This window comes from Harpia harpyja, chromosome 7, assembly GCF_026419915.1.
Source record: "Harpia harpyja isolate bHarHar1 chromosome 7, bHarHar1 primary haplotype, whole genome shotgun sequence".
Lineage (NCBI taxonomy): Eukaryota > Metazoa > Chordata > Aves > Accipitriformes > Accipitridae > Harpia > Harpia harpyja.
The window spans coordinates 4,589,194-4,607,931 of NC_068946.1; the positions used below are offsets into that span (position 1 = coordinate 4,589,194).

The 18,738-nt window shown below is 49.6% G+C and overlaps 2 protein-coding genes across 7 annotated transcripts in view; one reads left to right on the top strand and one right to left on the bottom strand.

Annotated features, from left to right (window-relative positions):
- The window catches only part of NOC2L (NOC2 like nucleolar associated transcriptional repressor), a 58,444-nt gene extending 52,380 nt beyond the window's left edge, over positions 1 to 6,064 (top strand). The window contains exons 19-20 of one of the 3 annotated variants that reach the window (XR_008236026.1): positions 207 to 927; positions 1,186 to 6,064. Coding sequence is in view for 1 of the 3 variants with exons in the window: in XM_052792894.1 (XP_052648854.1) it covers positions 207 to 352 (146 nt within the window). In the remaining 2 variants the exon portion in view is untranslated. Of the gene's footprint in view, positions 1 to 206 lie in introns of all 3 variants that reach the window. The other 2 variants (XR_008236027.1, XM_052792894.1) reach the window with 2 other exon arrangements.
- Positions 2,873 to 18,738, bottom strand: part of SAMD11 (sterile alpha motif domain containing 11) — a 125,180-nt gene continuing 109,314 nt past the window's right edge. For all 4 annotated transcript variants that reach the window (XM_052792889.1, XM_052792892.1, XM_052792890.1 and 1 more), the window contains 3 exons: positions 11,751 to 11,875; positions 7,005 to 7,115; positions 2,873 to 4,436 (listed from right to left, as the gene is read on the bottom strand). In XM_052792889.1, the coding sequence (XP_052648849.1) occupies positions 4,188 to 4,436; positions 7,005 to 7,115; positions 11,751 to 11,875 (485 nt within the window). In that variant the 3' untranslated portion in view covers positions 2,873 to 4,187. The remainder of the gene's footprint in view (positions 4,437 to 7,004; positions 7,116 to 11,750; positions 11,876 to 18,738) is intronic.

Genomic DNA, 18,738 nt, shown 5'->3' on the forward strand with positions numbered 1-18,738 from the left:
CAGGTTAGTTAGGTCTCCTCTCCTATTGCCCCAAGTACCTCAGAGCCGAGCACCCTGCAGTGCTCTCCTACTGCTATCTGGGAGCTGCAGTGGCGCCAACAAATTAATGAGTGTCTGGGATTAATTAGCAATGAGTTGCCTCAACTTGCCTTGCTCTCATCTCCCAGTAAAGCAGGATTTACACCTCTCACTCTTTCCACCCACAGAGGAAGGCAAGGAACCTGCTCAGGTTTCCCAAAGGTCACAGAAGCAGAGGAGCTGCACTCGTGGGATGTCACGATCTGACCTCGAACAGCTAGCTCAAGGAGACGAGGACATTGTGGAGGACTTAGCTTTCTCTGATGATGACTGAGAGCCCTCACAGCCACTCCCTCCAAGCTTATCCCTTACAGAGCTGTTGTGTACTGGATCACCCAACCTTCAGCACCTGTAGCTGGTTCTCAAAGAGGTGGTAAGAGCTGGGGAGCATGGAGGGTGGGAGGCCACCCCAGGTGCCACCAAGGACTTTCTCAGTGACACAGCAGAGATGCTACTTGGACTTTCAAGCTTTTTCTACCAGTTATGGTTTTGGTAACGGTAAAATTGCCGTCATGTCAAGGCCAGTAAAATGGCTCAGTATAGGTAATAAAAAGCCCTCATTAAAATCTGCTGCTTTAAATAGCATAGGGTTCAGTTTCAGCTCCTGCTGGAGCATAAGTCAGCTGACCAAGGGAAGGACAAGTTCTTTTGTCGAAGGGTCCTCCTGTCTGTTCAGCCAACCACCTGCGTCGCCCCATATTTTGCTCTGGGGCCCTCACCAAACCCTCCTTTTTGCCAAGAAGTTCTTAAGGATTGCATAGAGTGTTTCAGAGCTTTGTATTTTCACTGCAGATGGAAGCCTTTATCAGCAACATCAGAAGCAGCTCAGTCAGTTCAATCACGCTGGCTGTAAGTATGCTAAAGAAAGAAGTTAACTTTAAGAAAGCGCCTTAGGATACAGAGTGGGGGGTAGAGATGGGCGGTTGTGCAGGCAGGAAGGAGTAAGAAGAGGCAAAACTAATCACATAGGAAACATCTTCATTTTGTGATGGCTGTTGGGTTTGCACGGGATACATTTGCTTAGCAAAAATAAGGGACAAGTCTGAACCTATGCTTTGTAACAGACCTATTGTTATCCACAGTGACATAAAATCACCTCTTTTCTAGTGCCAGTCCTAGCTGCTGATGCTGGTGGTGAACACTGTTTTGTTCTGCGAGTCCTGAAAACAGTACTGATGACTGCAGGCTGTCTTGGGCACTCAGCCTTTCTTTATTACCTCAAAGCCAACCACTGCATCACCTGGGCAGCTTCTAGATGCAGCTCATTATATGTCTTCCTGTAGGAGTGGTACTTGTGGGAGGACATTGTGTAGCTCAAGCTGGGTAAGGGCAATTTGTGATCTGCTGGGAAAATATAAACAGCTTCTCTCTTGAGACCACTGTTAGTTTGCAGGACTGGCAGCTAGGAAACATATTTCTTTCTTCAGGATCTTTGGAAAATAAACTGGAAATAGAGGGTATTTGCTGAGGGAGGTAGGAAAAGTTATGTATTCTTGGGGCGTATCTGACAGCATCGCTCCTGAAAATTAACTGTGCCTTTTGAGAGCTTTGTTATTTGTTAATGCAGATTTTTGGAAAAGAAGACAGAGAGCCAGGACTAAATATGATCTTTATTCTTCCCTGCCACCATTCAGCGAGGGCAGTAGCTGTCAGCGCTACGGGTGGCCAAGCTAACTGCAGACATGGTCATCTTTGCCTTCTGCACTGCCTACGTGTCCCCTGCCAGGCATCCTTACTCCTGCACACCACAAGAGGACAAGATGCTTTTTTAAAAAAAACATTTAAAAAGAACAATTTTTTCCTTTTTTTTTTTTTTAAGTTCTGTTTTCCTAGAGTCAGAAGAACCACAGCTCAGAAACACTGCCTTATTGCAGATAAAAACCCAGATGTACTGTAGCCTGGTTAGTGGTCTCCCTCTCACCCACACGTGTAAATGATAACAACTCGGTGTATGTAGAGAGCTAATTATGGTCTTCCTGTCCTATGCTGAGTGCTGCTCCTTTCCTGCTTCCAGACATCATTACTGCACAGGTAATTACTGCTGTAGTACAGTGTTGTGGGGGTGTTTGCTTCATTCAGAGTTTGTTATGTCTTTTTGGAGCTTAGCGGCAGGAATAGGGATAGAGAAGGCTTCTTTTTCCCAACTGCAGTTACAGTAATTACTAGACCTGCCCTTCCTAGACATGCAGCTAGATACCCTTTGTCCCATAAGGGGGAGGAAGTAACCTCAGAAATTAGTAATTTGGGTTTTATTAACAACATCATAATTATTGTCATTATCATTTATAGCCCACTGAGGGGGCCAGAGCACCTGCTGCTTCATTAGGGGTTCAGGAGCATTTGAGACTGAGGTTTCCTACAGCTGGTAAAGGCTGTGTCTTCAGGCAATTAATTACATATGGGAGCCTGGGATATGACTGCAAAGATGAGAATTGTAAGGCCCCAGCTATAAGAAAAAGGTTTTAACTAACTTACCTTTTCTTCCAAAAGAGAAAGGAGTGTCTTGTTCTCTATCCTCTAACTTAGCTGGGCAAGGTGCTGTCTGCCTTTTGGCAGCTGTGAACCAACCCTCAGATTGGCTTTTAGGCCAGAAATGGAGACCCTCCACTGCACCAAGAGTTATCAACACCACCAGCGGTAAGGCATACGGCCCCAGTGTACACACAAAGAAAGAAAGGAGACTTCTTGGGTAAAGCCATCACTTGCAAGGAGCTCAGGAAGCTAGGTACCATTTGTAAATTAAGTGTTTTTCTTTTTTATTTAAATTGATTGCTGGAAAGCATTTTTATCGTGATGTGATGGATAATGACTTTTTTTTTTTTTTTTACAATATAAAGAAGCTAATGTACCACCAAGCTATTTTGTAAGAAAAACGGTAGCACGTGCAACGTTTAAACAAAAAAAAGGGGGGCGGGGGGGAGAGAGAGAGAGAGAGAAAAGTACCACATGTGATTGTTGTTCACAACTGTACAAGTCACAGGAGGTCACCCCCAGGAGTTACCATCTCATTCACAGTAGTAAAAACTCTACCCATTGTTTTTAGCCTGAATCCCCCAGCATCCCTCCCCCTCCTCTGGGAACCCACAGGTATCTGTCTCGTGGTCCACAGCAGGCCAGAATGTGCAACTACATCCACCTCTGTAACAAGGCTTTAAGAAGAACCAAACACAACCCTACGAACAAAAAAACCCACCCCAAATGTATAAATGAGTCTGTTGTACACGTGAAGGAGGGAGGGGGCCACAATGGAGTGAGGCCTGTGACCCTTCATCCCACCAAAGCACACACTTTTTTTCTTCTTCTCTTTAAAACAAAACACCTAATGAAAAAAAAAAACTACCTCTGCAGGGCTAGAGCACAGGCAGAGTCCATTGTGTGTGCGCTGAAAGGGACAACGTGCCAGGGAAGAGGGCAGCCTCTAGCCTGTAGGACAGCACTGAGCCGCCTGTGCCGTACCATCCACACTGAAGTAAACATGGACCGGAACTTGCCTTTTTTTTTTTCTTTTTTCTCTTTTTTTTTTTTCTTTTTGTCTGTCTTTGGTATTGTTTTTAAAGTTGCTAGAGATGCATAGACACCTGAATGAGGAACTGAGTACAGTTTCCAGGGAGGAGGAGATATTTGGGAAGGTGGTTGGTTTCATTTTTGATGGGGTTTTTTGCTCAGGGGTGCTGAGTACCATTGGGAGGAGCAGTGCCTGTTCCCTGCTTGTAGTCACACCCAGAAGTTCCTGAAAGCCATGTTTCTTTGAAGGCAAAGAAAAGCGTTCGTTCCCTGTCCACGGCTCTCCATCTCAGACTGGTGAGCAAGAAGGGGTGTGAAAGGGAATGGGAATGCAGCTGCCATCCTCTAGAATCATATTCTCTTCACTTGTGTTTTCTCAGTACATCTTTGGATAGTTTTCTTTCCTTCCCTTTTTACAGTTTTTAAAATTTCTGTGTGGGTTGGGGTTTTTTTTTTTAAACAAAAAGCAAAAAAATTAAAAACCTCCCTTCCTCACTCCTGTGTCTCACACTGCTGAGGGAGGCTCTCCTGGTCTCTCAAATGCATTACCTTCAGTTTGTTCAACTGAATCTCAGTTCCAGAAGCAGTCAAGAGCTGTCCTGCAGTTAAGATGGAGGTTTCGTGGTGTCATTGATCCCAGCAATGATGGAGGGGTTTCCGTTTTCCTGCTTTGGTGAGACGCGGCTGGCGGAGGGCAGGCCGCTGCTGAAGGGGGAGGCCACACTGCCTGTGGAGGATGGCCGGAGATCAGCTGGGGCCAGGTCCCGCTCCGGTGGCCGTAAACCGGGAGGTTGCAGCGGGAAAGCCATGGGGAAGCCTGCCATGTACAGAACTCTGCCCACTCTCTTGGCAACCTATTTAAAAAAAAAAGGGGGGGGGGGGGAGGAATAAATGCAGGGTGGCAAAATGGCACTGAAGTACAGCTGCAGCTGCAAGGTCTACCCTAGATCACATCTTGTAGGCTAAAGAAAGATGTGCTGGGACATGCAGTGCAGGCCCTTTTTCTGTGGCATGTTTTGCGTGCATCTGTGTTCTTTGGCCAGAACGAGACTGAAGGCCTTGCAGAGGTGCAGGCTGAAAGGAAGCGCGCAACCCAAAGCTGAACGAAGTCCAGCCTCTGATCTGAAATAATAGGGTATCGCTGTCTTGTGAGGGGACTATGGAAACTTGCAGCCTGTGTACCCGGCTGGATAAGGCTGCATGGACAACTAGGATAGTGCTCTTCGTCTTCTGTGGACCGCAGCTCATCCTCTTCATGAGTGAAACACAGTGGTGGTAAGCAGCAGTTCCTAAGTCATCTCAGCTACATGAGATGTTGGGAACATGCCTGTCTGTAGCTGCCTTCAGGTGAAGGTGTATCAGGTGAAGAGGGCTGATTGATTGATTCCTACCAATTCTGTTACTTCATTAACAGGCACCACTGGACAGACAATTTGATAGAACTCTTCTGCTCTCCTTTTGCTAAGCCAGCCCAGGGTACTGAACAGCAGGACAGTACATGATGTCCACTTCTGAAGAGCAGGAATTGCTCTTACAGGGGCGCTGGGACAACAGGGTGAGGGAGGAAAAAAAAATCTGGCTACAGGGTGGCTGCTGTTAACTGCACAGGAAACTATAAGCCTGCAGCCTCTCCCTTCTTCTGCAGTACTGAAGAAAACTCTCCTGAAGCAGTTCTCGCCTCCCAGCAAGGGCCAAAGGCCCCACAACTTTCCAGCACCTACACAGCTGTTTCACATTTAAGCTTAAACAAAAACACAAGCTTGTGTTCAAACCAGACAACTGCAGCATTATTCAGTTAGCAACATCAGGACTTTGCTCCCCACTTACTCCCCCCCCCCCCCAACCATGCCTTATTATAGAACTTTAAACACTATTGATTAAATTGAAGCAGGGTTTTTCTAGTTTCAGCCCATATCTCACATTCCCCCCACCAAATCCGATCTAAGAATGTCTGAGCTATTTGGCTTTCTCTGTTTTTTAAGAAACATAAGAGTTTTATTTCCTACTGAATTGACCCACAGGGAACAATTGCCCACAGAACCTTTTTATTAGACCCCTCATAAACAGTGAGGGCTGTAGGGAAAGTAGTAAAGTTGCTCTTATTGTTTTAACATAATGTAACAAATGTATAGCTTGTGGGTTAGGGAAACCATGCCAGAATAGTGACTATCTGTGCAACCCATGTATGTGCACATGCACACTACTGTCACAACTATTTGCATGACATAATCCCCTAGGGCATACAATAGAACAGCCTGTTCTTGACATGTGTCAGAAGCTATCTTCTGATCATTAAATGGAAAAAAAAGAAGCTAGCGGAGATGTTGTTCTAGATTTTGAGTCCAACCAAGGGGCAGTGGAGGCAACTGCAATGGAAGTCACCATGACTGCCAGCTAGGGAAGGCAGGAGAAGAGCAAAGCAGTGTTAGGAAACCAGACCTCTACAGGCAGAGACTTGGGAGCCAAGTCATGGGGGGGGCAGGGGGGGGAGGTATTTTGAGAAGAAGAAACATCACTATACGGGCACAACAGCAAACTAATCTGTTGAGGAGGAAATACAGTCGCCTAAAAGAGAGAACTTGACTAACTCAACAAAGGCAAATACCATTTCTACTTCCAGTGTATCAAAATACAAGTGAATAGCACAAGGGGGGGGGGTGCACTGTGGGAGGGGGTGGCACGGCCCATCAGCAAGACCAGTAAACTATGACTAGCAAGAGATAAAAATGTTACAGCAGTCTATTACTAGCACAGCAGAGAAGGGAAAGAGCTGGTCCATTAGTCACTGGGGAGGGAAAGTAATCAACAGATGATGCTGAGATGTGTTAAATGCATTTGTGCTTCAAGCCTCACTAAAAAGGAGAATCGCCAAGAGCCATCTAGTTACAAGGAAAACGAGCAGCGCAAGGACTTGCATCCAGTCTAGAAAAAAAAGACAACTGGTTCCCAAGATGGCTTTACCCAGTTCTTTTGGTACTTTGGGATGACTATTTTCAGGTTCAACTGATTTGAAACCATCTACCTTGCCTCACCCGTTTACAGCTTTCCTTCTTTCCTGGCCGGTATTTGTGGGAACAGCCTGACATGTCTTTTCTAGCAGGAGCTGGTCCATTTTAGGAGTTTCCCACTGCATCCCTGTCTCTCCCTCCCACCACTTGTCCTGAACCATTTGTTTCTGCCCCTGGGCACTGAATACTGTCCATGTTTTGTTCCTGAAGCAGTTATGCGACTGGCTCCAGATGAGGAAATGGAGCGTTTTGGAGGACAGATCAAGCTTTCTTGAAACCAGAATTACAAATAAATAAATGAACAATTACTGCTTAATAAATTATATTCAATAAACCAGGTCTCTTGACAGCCCTGTTCTGGCTAGGGACAACTTTAAAGCGTGCCACTTGCTACTACGTAGGAAGTTTTCCTACCTGTGACCTTATCTTCAGTGCAGGTCCCAGTTTCAGCCCCATATTGTTCAGTAAGTGCTCTTCCGTCAGGAGGGGCAGGGTCTCACCATCAATAGCCTGCTCTCGGAATACCTGCAAGAAACCAGAACACAGGTCCAGGCTTAGAAATGCCAGTGACATATCTGATGCGCTCGTCTTGCCATTGCACAGAAGTGCACTGGTAGAAAAGGTAGACTCTAGGAGTCTCAGTGGTGAAGTAGGCCCATATTAATACACGAGAGGTATATACAGTCCTGTATCCACAGCTAGGAGCCAACAAACAAAAGGAGACACATGTGGGAACGTGAATTAGGGCTGGTTGGGCCAGTTCAGATAAAGCAATACTTTTTTTTTTTTTTTTTTAATGTTGGGATGGGGCATGGAAGTTTTTTTTCTCTGGGGAACATCCCCAGGTTTAGCAGCCAAAACAGCTGACAGCTGACCTAAGTGCAACATTATGAGTAAGCCCAGCTGATAGCATATGATAGCAGATTTGAGAAAGAAGAGTGACAAGCCCAGGGGCCCTATCCCAACTCCAAAAAGGGCAGAAGATATAGGAGAAAAGATAAGAATCTAAATTTTGGCAAATCCTAGGTCACTCACACTTGTGTGGATATTTGGAAAAAGTTGACCCAGTAGACTTCAAAAGTATTTGCAGTCTTCAGTGAGGCATATGCAATTGAAAAGGAGGAACTTGCTTGTTCATGCATTTCCTTCTCAAAGCTGCTAATTTCCAAAACAGTCTCCAGGCAAAATACATAAACAGATCTGTGGAGCACATTCTGCAGGTTAGATGGATTCATGTGCAACACTCCGTTTTGCACTTTTTTTTTTTTTTTTTGGTCTCCTCCTTTGTCTGTCATATATTACAACCATTCCTAGAACATGCGAGCAGCCTGGAGAATGCAGTCCATCGTGCTGTTTGGCAGTGACTCCCGATACCCAGAACACCAACTGGGATCAGGGAGGATGAGCCCTCCACACCGGTCTGTTTTAGCACTAGGCCCTTTCTTTTTCCCCCCCAACACTTCCAGCAACATGGACTAACAAAAAATTCTGCAGTGCCACTGTATTGACCGAGGCAGCCAAGCGGTACCACTAAACATGGCATGATCCTACTGAGTCAACTGCACTGGCCTTTCACAGAGTTTCCATTAACAATGCAGCAAGTCTCTTACCCCTCTCCTGGTTAGTTGAGTGAAGCAGAACCTGGTGATGTGCATACACATAATCACAGAAATGACAGCAGGGCTAGTATAGTCCAATAAAATGGCAGTTTCATATGAACACATTCTAATAGACCCAGCCATGCAAAACTATACCACTTTAACACATTCTTAAGGACAGCAAAAAATACTTTGTTTTGCCTCTATCTATTTCAAATGACAGGGTCATGGAAGAGTTTTCCACCTAATACATATTGTGTCATAAAGGTTAAGGTCTGGATACGTGGTCTTATTGCTCCATTCTTCATCTATAGAGCAGGGCTACACTTACACCAGCCTCCCCTGGGTGTTTATTCTGAATGTACAGGCTCAATACTTCAAGAGTGAACTGCCACCATTTGGTAATTTAGCCAGCAGGTTCCCCTTGGTTCTGGGAGATGTCAGTCAGATGCCTGTTTTTTCTTACTAAACCACACCTCCACTCCATAGTGGGGGTTTTTTCACAACCCAGCTCATATTGGATGCTCGCCCCAACGAACTGTCTGTGGGGCCTGATCCTGCTGCCCCTCCACGCAATGGCTTATGCACAGCATTATTATTATTACTAAACACAATGGCAAGGGAGGGGGTTTCAATTTACTCTAATGGCTTCTTTTTCAGCAGCACACCGTAGCCCAGAGCCAACCCTTTGGAGAGTGGCAGTGGCTATTAGAGCCAAGGCAGCTGAGCTGTTGCAAGTGTTTTTTATTGCTGGACTCCACCAGCAAAGCTGCTCATGACTGTAGCATGTGTTTCTGGTCTTTGACCTAGCAAAACTTCTTACTATACCAATTTCTATTCCTTCCTCTGAAGCCAATGTGGCTGGGAGCCAAAAGCCTCCCTTCGCACGGCACTAAAACCCTCCACAAAAAGCCTTAACTTGAGAAAAGCATCCCCCTTGGGTGTCCCACCGGTCCCGATCCACTGCAGGGACAAAGCTGAATATTGTCAAGGGCTGAAATCAGGCATGGCAACTTTTGTTTTTGCTGAAGTTTTCTTGTTTGTCTGAAACATGTTTCTAAATGCACAGCATACCACCAAACTCTTGCTGGGTTTTCCTGGCAGGAGAAGCCTGCAGACCAGTGCCAGACCTCCCCGGCAGCTGTGGTTTTGGAGAAGAGAACACAGACGGCTCTGCAGTTTAGAGCCACGGAGCTGGGTCGCCCTTGAACACTGGCATTTTCACATAGTAAAAAACCTGTTAAGCATATAACCATAGTGCATAAAAACGCATCATCCCTTAAGCCATGCACCCCCTACATAATGCAACATAGCAAGGCCGCGACAGGAGGCTGTTTACAGCGGCTCCCATTATCGTAAAACATTTTGTTTGCAACACACTGAGAAGATTGCTGAACCTTTGTCTCGGCAAGCTATTGATTTCTTCCCCACTGGTATACCGGGAGCTGGCATGGAAGGTGTAAATGGATGATCCTTCTGCAAAGTGGTTGCGTTAAAGATTTCTGCACATTTCCTCCCGGCCTAATTCAGAAGCTTCCAGGCAACTCTGATCTTCATTCCCCAGCGTAGGAATGCAGACAAACTGCAATGCCATCACTGCAAGAGCACACTGTTTGGGGTGGGGGGTACCAGAGAATGCGAGTAGCTGTATTATTTTAGTTTTAGAGCCTTTTGCTTAAGCTCTCTCCAACACATACTGCAGCCCACACATGGATGCTCCTGAACCCATCCCCCCATCCTCACTAAACCCAGCTCCTAAATTCCCCTCTATGCACACAGACCTGCTGCTTCTCGCTCCCATAAACACCCATCCGTCCACCATCTTTTTTTAACCAGTGTCCTTTCCCTCCCTCTCTCCATAATCAGACACTGACCCTTCTTCTCTTCCACACACTCGGTCACCCTGATCCTCTCCCAAGCGCAACCCAAACCTCTGTCATTCTTCTTGGGGAACAGTACACGTACCCCATCTCCGTAACAAGCATTCACTTTCCTAAATACTGCCTCTCGCATGCATGCACAGCTGTTTGCTCCAAAGCAGCACTGGTTTTACAGGTGGTTTTAACAAAGCACGTTGTGATGGGATTATCACGGTTAGGGGACAACAAAGTACAGACTTGAGATTGAAAGCACATTATCCTGTCACCTGAGCAAGAAGGGGGAGGCGTGGGGCAATTCCAGGTTTCCACTTCCCCATCCCCTCTGGAGGGATGCAAAAGCACGCACCTTTCCCTGCGGCACAACTGCCAAATCAGCATAACCTAAAGGGAATCACTTCCCGAGAGCCAGATACGCACTCTTGGGATACTGCTCTCCTAACAGGCGGTCCCAGCAGAAGGAGGGGTGCTGAGCTTTACCCTTCTCAAAATGACTGGGGGTGGGCATAAGTGCTGGGAGAGGATGCTTGCCTACCACAGCTAACAGAGGGAGAGACAGCAAGGGCCAAAGAGGGGGAGGCGGCAGATTTTTAGAAATTGGATTTCAGCCAGCCTGGATGGCAAAGCGCAGCTTTGCACTCCTTTGCTGTGAGTCAGGGAAGCTCCTCTCTTGAAGCGGCATGTCTGGAAAGTTCGACTCCTGCTCTCCTTCCTCCCCTTTGAGACCTGTTCTCAGCCTAGGATGTCTCTCTGCTGAAAGGCTGGATTGTCCTGAACTTTGGCCCTTTGCCTCTCTATCTCTGCTACTTTCAGTCCCTCCCTTCTAAGCACACTATATCCTCTTCACAAGGCTGTCCCAGACAGCTCAGGAATCTGTGCCTTCGCAGTTGGTGCATTCTCTCAATGGGGCATTTATAATGGACTCGAGCAGATGCAGAACCAAAAAACACAGGGTTGCTTTTTGTATTGCACCTCACGATCTCACACTGAGCAGGCTTTATGAAGCCCCCGTTACTGATGGATGTTTCAACTCTGCTGTAATGAGCTTGAAAATCACAGTCGCCATCACTCTACAGTGTAAACAGAGAAGTTACTTTGACGCTTGTGCGGCCAGGGCCTCTCGCAACCCCACTCCGTCCCCTAAATACTCTGGGCACAGCAAGAGAACGCAGCACCTTCTGCCAGGTTGGCTGGTACGCCGAGCTGCCCACCCCAATCCTGGGGACCACCTGACAGCCCACCCCTCAGTGCAGCTGCTCCACACAAAGCCACCGCTGTGGTCAGCTCTGCGATAGAGCACAGGGCAGCTTCTAAAAGCATGAGCTGGACAGCGCGAGAGAATTGACGCTAAGCCACGAATCACGATCAACCCTGCAACTCAGATGCTTGCTCCTAACCTCGCCCCTACTCCCATCCTCTCCCACTGTACTCTCCTTATTGCTCTCCATCTGCAAGCCCCATCACACACCTTCTCGGCGTCTTCACTGGCACCAAGTAGCTATTTAACAATCCACTAGAAAAAAAAAATAAAATCAAAGAGCTGCAGGCCCTGCAGGGCTCTGAGATACACCTTCTAGGAGGGACAGTGCAAGTAAAATAGGCACAGATGGGAGAGAGAGAGAATCGGGGCCTGCAGGGAGGACGTTCCTCCTGTGATGTTCTTGAGGCCGTTAAACGAGATTTACCTGAGTGTACTCGGTGCAGCCAGACAAGTTGGACACAAAGCTGCATACGTCCTCCACCGTCCATTTGCTGATGTCTTCCAGCGCAGGGCTTTCCTCACCATCCAGAAACAGACCTCCCATGGTGCCTGGATTGTTTGGAGTTAGGGGGGGGTAGGAAGGAGGGGAGGAGAAAGAAACATAAATCATTAAAATCCCACATGGACAACAACTAGACTGCAATCTGAATATTTTTCTCTAGCCACACATTCATCTTTAATGACCTGTCAATTAAAGCACTGGGCAGGGTCAATTCATAGGCCTCTTCCTCCTGGAGGTCCCCTGCTTAGAAAGGGGGGCAGGGGAAAGGAAAAATCCTGGCTAATGCATTTCATGTGTTTAATGTTCTTCAGCTGCGGGGAAGAAACGGGGGGAGGGGAGAGAAAAGAAAAAACCCTGAAGGAGTGTTTCTCCACATGCACCGCAAAGCGGAAAACTCCGACTGCCCTGTGGGTTTCTTTCCCCCAACCCTTCTCCTGGCTACGTGCTCCGAATGATAACAGGCCCCGGCACCTCTCCCTGGTGGCCCACTGCCTTGCCCGGAGTGTGAATCACTGGAGAATTAACATATTGCTCTTTCAAAGCGTTCATTTTCAATCCACCCCAGCTCCCGAAATATCCATCGGATCCGTCTGCCCCAACACAGCCGCTGCCTCAGAATACACTGCCCTCCACTCCACCACCGCAGGAGCTGGGCATCTCTCCTGGCCGAGCATCTGACGGGTGACGGGATGACCCCTGCCAGCCCCCGCGACACTCCGAAGACAGCACAGCTCAGTTCAAGCCGATATGTCAATTCTCCGAAACGCAACAGCGGTTCAGGTCCCAGCCCTGTCAGCAGAGACGAAGGTGATGGGTTCCAAAAGGGTGGAAGAGAGCCCCCCTGCCGCCCTGCATCGCCAGTGCCTGACAGCATGGGACGTGCACATGGGGAGAAAACCGGGCTGGAGCCGAGAGAGGAGCTGGAGGAGAGGCACAGAGAATAAGAAAAGGCAAGAGAAACACCAGCCAGGTAACTCTTACCTACTGTAGCACGTAAAAGGGAAAAACACAGAAACAAGTAATGAAGAAACCTAGTTCCAGAAAACACCACTTCGGGGTGAGGGTGGGGGGAAGGCATTATCAACCTGTGGAACTCACTGCTGCGTGATAACATCTAGACCGAGAGATCAAGAGGACATTTACAGGCATGTGAGCATCCATGATTACGGTGGGTAGAGAAAGCAGTTATGAGGGGTACGAACTGTTATGCTTCAGGGCACGAAGCAAGACATTACCAGAAAAAAACACTTCTCCCGGGGGTCTATCACGACAAAATTATCTGTCCTGTAGGCTTAAGGTTTTTCCTGAGGCATTTGATCAGCACCATGGACGTAACCCCTTGCTGTGACTCCTTCGCTTCTGTCCGCAGCAGGTCGGGTAGCACTTCTGCAACTAATGACAAGATAAAGCGGGATGCAAGAAAATCGTGGTGGGGAGCACAAGCCCGGAGGAGGAGAAGCGGCTGGTTCCCTGGGGGAACGCACCAGGTCAGAGGCAAGAGGCGCAGAAAGAGCAAACGGCAAAGCCGCACGCTGAGCCTCCACTAGCTAGTTGGCAAAGCCACCAGCACAGTCCAAGGTAACAGGAAAAGGACAGGATTTACAGAGGAAGTTATAATGCCAATAAGATGCTTTTAAAACAGCAGCAGTCTGCACAAGAAGCAGTCAGACGCTATGTAATCATTTCCACTACATTTCCGCTCCCAACTTCCTGCTTCCCTTCCCAGCCTCGCCCTCCGCACCGTTCCTGTAGCTGCACCACCACTTCCCCTCCCGCCGTGCCACCTCCTCTCGGGGAAGGAGACAGCAATGTCTGCTTCAACCAGAACTGCAGCCCACACCCGCCTGCGCAGCACCGGGTAGTCAACGTGGGTCTCCTAGTGCAGCAATCGTACGAGGACCGCCAGCCTCTGCTCCCAAACGCCCCTCAGCAAACGGGGATGAGTCCGCATCTCTCCTTACACGCGCGGGCCAGCGCAAACAGACAAGCGCCAATCCCGGTGCCAGAACGTCTTGGCTGGAGAGACAGGAGCCCTCCAAGGCCTGCTGCCTCTGCCAGCTCTACCTGTCCCTCTGGAGCGGGGACAGGACCGCCCCTCTCTCTCTCTCCCCCCATGCCTCGGGGACTCTGGCACGTCTTTGAAGACCTCCTTGCCAGCGCTTCTTACCAGCCCGGGACCCTCAGGGCGCTCGCTGTGGGCAACAACCGGACTTTTCACACCTCCTGCACATCCGTAGTCTCTACCACAATCTTCTTGCAGGCACAGGGCCCTCTCCCCTCCAGCCTAAGTACCAGGCTTGCAACACGCTCCGCTTGCTGCTCCCCGGGACAGCTCTGCCTGGAACTGACGTGCCAAGCACGGAGAGCTCGTCTCCCCCCGCCTCGCCAGCCCGTGCCCCGCTGGAGGCCAGGCAGCTCCTCACTCTCTTCACACCCCTTCTTTTTCCAGCTAGAAAAAGCTTCAAATACTTTTGTGCATCTGATAGCAGCTGCAGAGAAAACGACCGGCTTTCCTGCGAGCTAGGCGCCTGTCAGCACAGGAGGTGGAGGCAGAGGCCGTTGCCAAAGAGCCAGCGAGCGCTTCCCTTCCCCTCGCCACCGCCAGCTACCAGACAGACAGACAGATGGACATGAGCCCTCTTTCTCATTCCTATTGCATTCCATTTTCCAGGAGACAAACTCACAGCTGCTTATGTTAAAATTCACAAAACACTCCAATGGCTGAGGGCTTCCCCCCCCCCCCTTTTTTTTTTTTTTGCTGTTTCGGGGGAGGGTTTTTCTTTCTCAGGGTGGGGGGTAATTCCCTTTCTCCTCTTTGGAAGAGTGGCTGCAGCTTGGTAAATAGAGGAAGTGAAACTGAACTCAATTATTCCAGGCACAGTCAATGCTCGGGCGAGACACCTCCATCTGCAGCCAGAGCAAGCGTCTCTGAGGGGATCTGACTGTAACAGCCAACTGCTTTAAAATTAGGTACTTCCTTATTCCAAAAGCAAGCCAAGGATTGAATTGCAGCAACACAGCGCTTGGGAATGAATTCTCCAGTCACCAGCCAGCCAGACCCATCCTCAGGGTATAACCTCAGCCTGCACGGAGAGAGGCTGGTCAGTCCCCGCCAGTCACACACACTTTGCCAGGTCCCCACCAGCAGAGGGGAGAGATTTAGCCCAGATGCTGCATTCCCAACTAGCAGGGATGAGGGGAAAGGTGTTAAGGCTTCCCTACGGTCCCTCTCCTGCACACGTGCTGGCAATCCTGGAACCACACCCAACACGAGATCATTTGCAGGGTTACTGACATCGCCAGCAGAGCTGGGCTAGCAACTGCTTCTCCTACAGAAGCCTCTCTCCTCTGTGGTTTTCTTTCCTTTGTCTCTTCGTGCCCCCAGAAGAAAGGAAGGGAGAGGTCAAGACGCACACAGATGCGCACAGTAAGCCTGCTGTGTCCAAGTCTGAGGGCAAGACAGGCCCGCTGTATGGGAACAAGAAATATTTTCCACGTACCCACACACAGAGAAATCTAATATGGCCAAAATATTTATCTCGGAGAGTTTGTTTTCCCTTCCCATTTATACCAGGGAAACAGGGACTGACTGGTGGAAATATTCTTGGGAGGGGGAAGGTAAATACCAATACTTCGGGTTCTGGCCTATTAGCAATTTCTGTGCCACAGAACTTAAAAGCTAGAGGGTGGAAACCTATTTCCACTGAAGTTAGAGGCAAAACACCCCCGTTCCCTGCAGAAAAGCCCAAAATCTCACGGTGCCTGCAGAAGACCTCAGCCCTAGTAGCTCCAAAGACTCAGTCACCATTCTGTGTACTCAGCACCCCTGAAGTCAGGGTCGCGGAGCCTGGTGTTCAGGTGTGTCCCCCCTCGCCCTTTTGCTCCCACCTCAGCTCTGTCACCGGTCTGAAGTCACCAGATGCAGGCCTAACCCCAGGACGGACTTCTGCAGGACGACACAGTAGCTGATTACGCTGGTCCCTCTGGCCTCAGCGTGTATCTAATTTGCAACTAGTACAGGACCGGCCCTCAGCACACTGCGTCCAGTCACTGGCCCTTTCTAATTTTACAGTCCCTGGAGCAGAAGGGCTCCTGTCCTTCCTCCCATCCCTCCTCACGAAGATACTGCACCGTCTGCTCCGTCTCTGTGCATGGCTGCACCCACTCGCCACCGCTCTGGCAGTTTAGGGAATGATAACAAATAGGTGCCAAGTGGCTAGAAGGGACGCACCTTCTATTATAATAATGACATGTCACTGGATCCTGCTGGACTGCGAGGATGCATAAAGGGCAGCATCTATTCCCTGCCAGGCCTCCTCTGTCTTGCTCTATGATAAATGATGGTCCGAGAGACTGGTAATGGATTACAGAGCATTTCACCAGATGGGGCCCAGCGTGTAGAGACTGAAAAGAATCCATCGTCCCAGGCCAGTGTCTTGTAGACAGGTGTCCACGTAAAAGCCCTCACCACCCATGCCGCAATCCATTTATAATTTCCCTCCCTCCTCCTGATATCCAGCTGCTTCAGAAGAGAAGCCAAAGGCTGAACGGGTCAGGGAGAGCAACCCCTCTGACCATCCCAGTAAGGGAAACCTCTGCTGCAAATCCAGCAGCCAGGCTGCAATGGGGCTCTCTCTGCTGCACAGAGACACACGAGTTTTTGCTCCTGACACCGCAGGAGACAATTCAGGTGCCAACTGGGAGACCAGTGCACAAAGCAAACCCACTTGGAAGTCAGCCCACCTATAGGTTTAATCAGTTTTGCTACCACTCTCCAACCCCTCTCCCACTTCTCCCTGTGCATGCCCCCCCCACCTTCCCATGCACGGGAGAGGGCTCGGGTCATGGAGCAGCACTGGAAGGCTTGTGTTAATTGCTCTCCAGACTACAGATCGATAGAAGGATTTTAGCCTCCTGCACACTCCATCCTTCACCTTTTCCAAAGGACGGGGCTGGAAGAGGGCGGTGGGAGGAGGAGGGGAGCAAGGCTGCTGAAACCTTGACGAGATGAGGTCATCGAGCAGCCGCCAGAACCCCAGAAGGCAGCTCAGGGAATCGACCCAGCTCTGGCTGCCTCATCGATATTCTTCCCAGTAGGGACAGAAAACAGCTCTCTGCCTCCGAAGGAGGAGCCTCCCCTTGCTGGAAGACCAGAGGAACGGCCTGAAACTCAGTGGTCATTTTCAGCCAGCCACTTCTCTCCTCTCCTCCCTCTAGCTCTTCCTTTCAGCCTGCCACGTTACCTGCCTTGTTTAGGTGGTTACTTTATAATAGCAGCCTCCAGTGCACAGCACAACATCGTGACCAGCCAGGCCAGAAGAGCAGTCCTTGTGCAAAAAAGGATTACAGAAATTATCTGGCACCGGGGGAGAGGTGGGTGCAGTTCCGTCTGTCTGTCTTCAGGTGGTTTGTGTTCCCCGAGGGCCAAAGTAACACATTTTTCATTGACACACGTTACCCCAGCACACCCCACGATCCCCGCAGCATTTGGATCAATATAGCCCTCAATATTTCAGTTGCTGAACTCCCAGCTCCCCTATCGACCTGCTGTGCTGCATCGAACAAGATGCCCCGTCTTCCCAAGGCTGTTTCAGGTGAGAGCTTTTGCTATGCAGTTGTACAGTGCCTAGCACAACAGGGTCGGTGCTGCTGTCCCACAAACGGGCAATATGAACAGCCGCGACAACGTGTGAAGCTAGCCGAAAGCGAAAGAGCCCTCAGGAAAAGACCTACAGCCCTGGAACAGGCTCCACAAATCAGAAGTGCCTGAAAACCGGGCAGTGAAACACAGCCCTGATCTTTGCCGAGGCCTCAAGACACGATTGTGATATAAATTTGAAGTGATAATAATAAATGGCCTATTACAGTAACTCGCACATTGCTGGGGGAGGGAGGAAACCCATCTACAATCCAGGCCTCCCTGCAGAGCCTCACACAAGCGATGAGCACCACAGAGCCGTGCGTTTCCCTTTTTAATGGCCAGGAGAAAAAGGCTCCTGCAAGGAAGCCTCAGCAGCCCAAGGCAGCAGGAATATTTATCATGTTGGCCACCTGCCTGTCATAGAAAAATCGCTTCCTCCTTCCTGGTTGGAAGGCAGCTCTAATGAGTGATGGGCAGCCGCGTTCACAACCGCAGCAGCTCTTTGCATAGAAAACAGGCAGCCTTGGCGACCCACATGCCAAGCCCCCCCCCCCTTCTCCCTCCTCCGTGTGGCTGGAGGTCCTACCTCCTGCTAATTGCTCAGCCAAGTAATTAGCTGAGGCAGGTTTTGGCTCTTGGCTAGGCTAGCGGGGCTGCTGCCCTGCTCCGCCCACAGGAGACCCCCGGGCAGAGCAGCTACCAGGGTTTGAAACCCCACTTTGTACCCCCTGTACTTACTGCTCCCTTCTGGCTCCGGCTGTGCCTGCCTTTGCTGCCCAAGGGACTGCGCCTCTGGGGACCACAGAGCTGGCAACAACTTCCCTGCCTGCCTGTCCCATCCAACAGGCACCAATCCAGCTATACCAGTGCCTGTGAGACTGAGAAATACACCACAGGCAGGGGAAAGAGCACATCTACCTCTGCCCTGGAAAAGGAGCACAGCAGTGGTAACTGACACCTCCAAGGGCACAGGGCAGCCAAGACGTGTAAGTCACTGCTGGGGAACTCTTTGACACCCCATCCCAAAGGTGTTGTCTCACATGCTACTCTGGAAATGTCCCAGATCTGACACTCAGCAGGGAGGAAAATGCTGCAGCCTTAATCCTTCTTTTCCCTCGCCTCAAACCATGGCAATGCCCAGCAGGAGAACCAAGCACGTGGGAACCAGCCAGCCACCCTCCAGCCCCGCACATCCCCAGTGTACTTGTCCCTGCAGAACAGCCTCAGCCTCGCTACCAGCCTGCAGCCTCTGCCCACACAGGACAGATC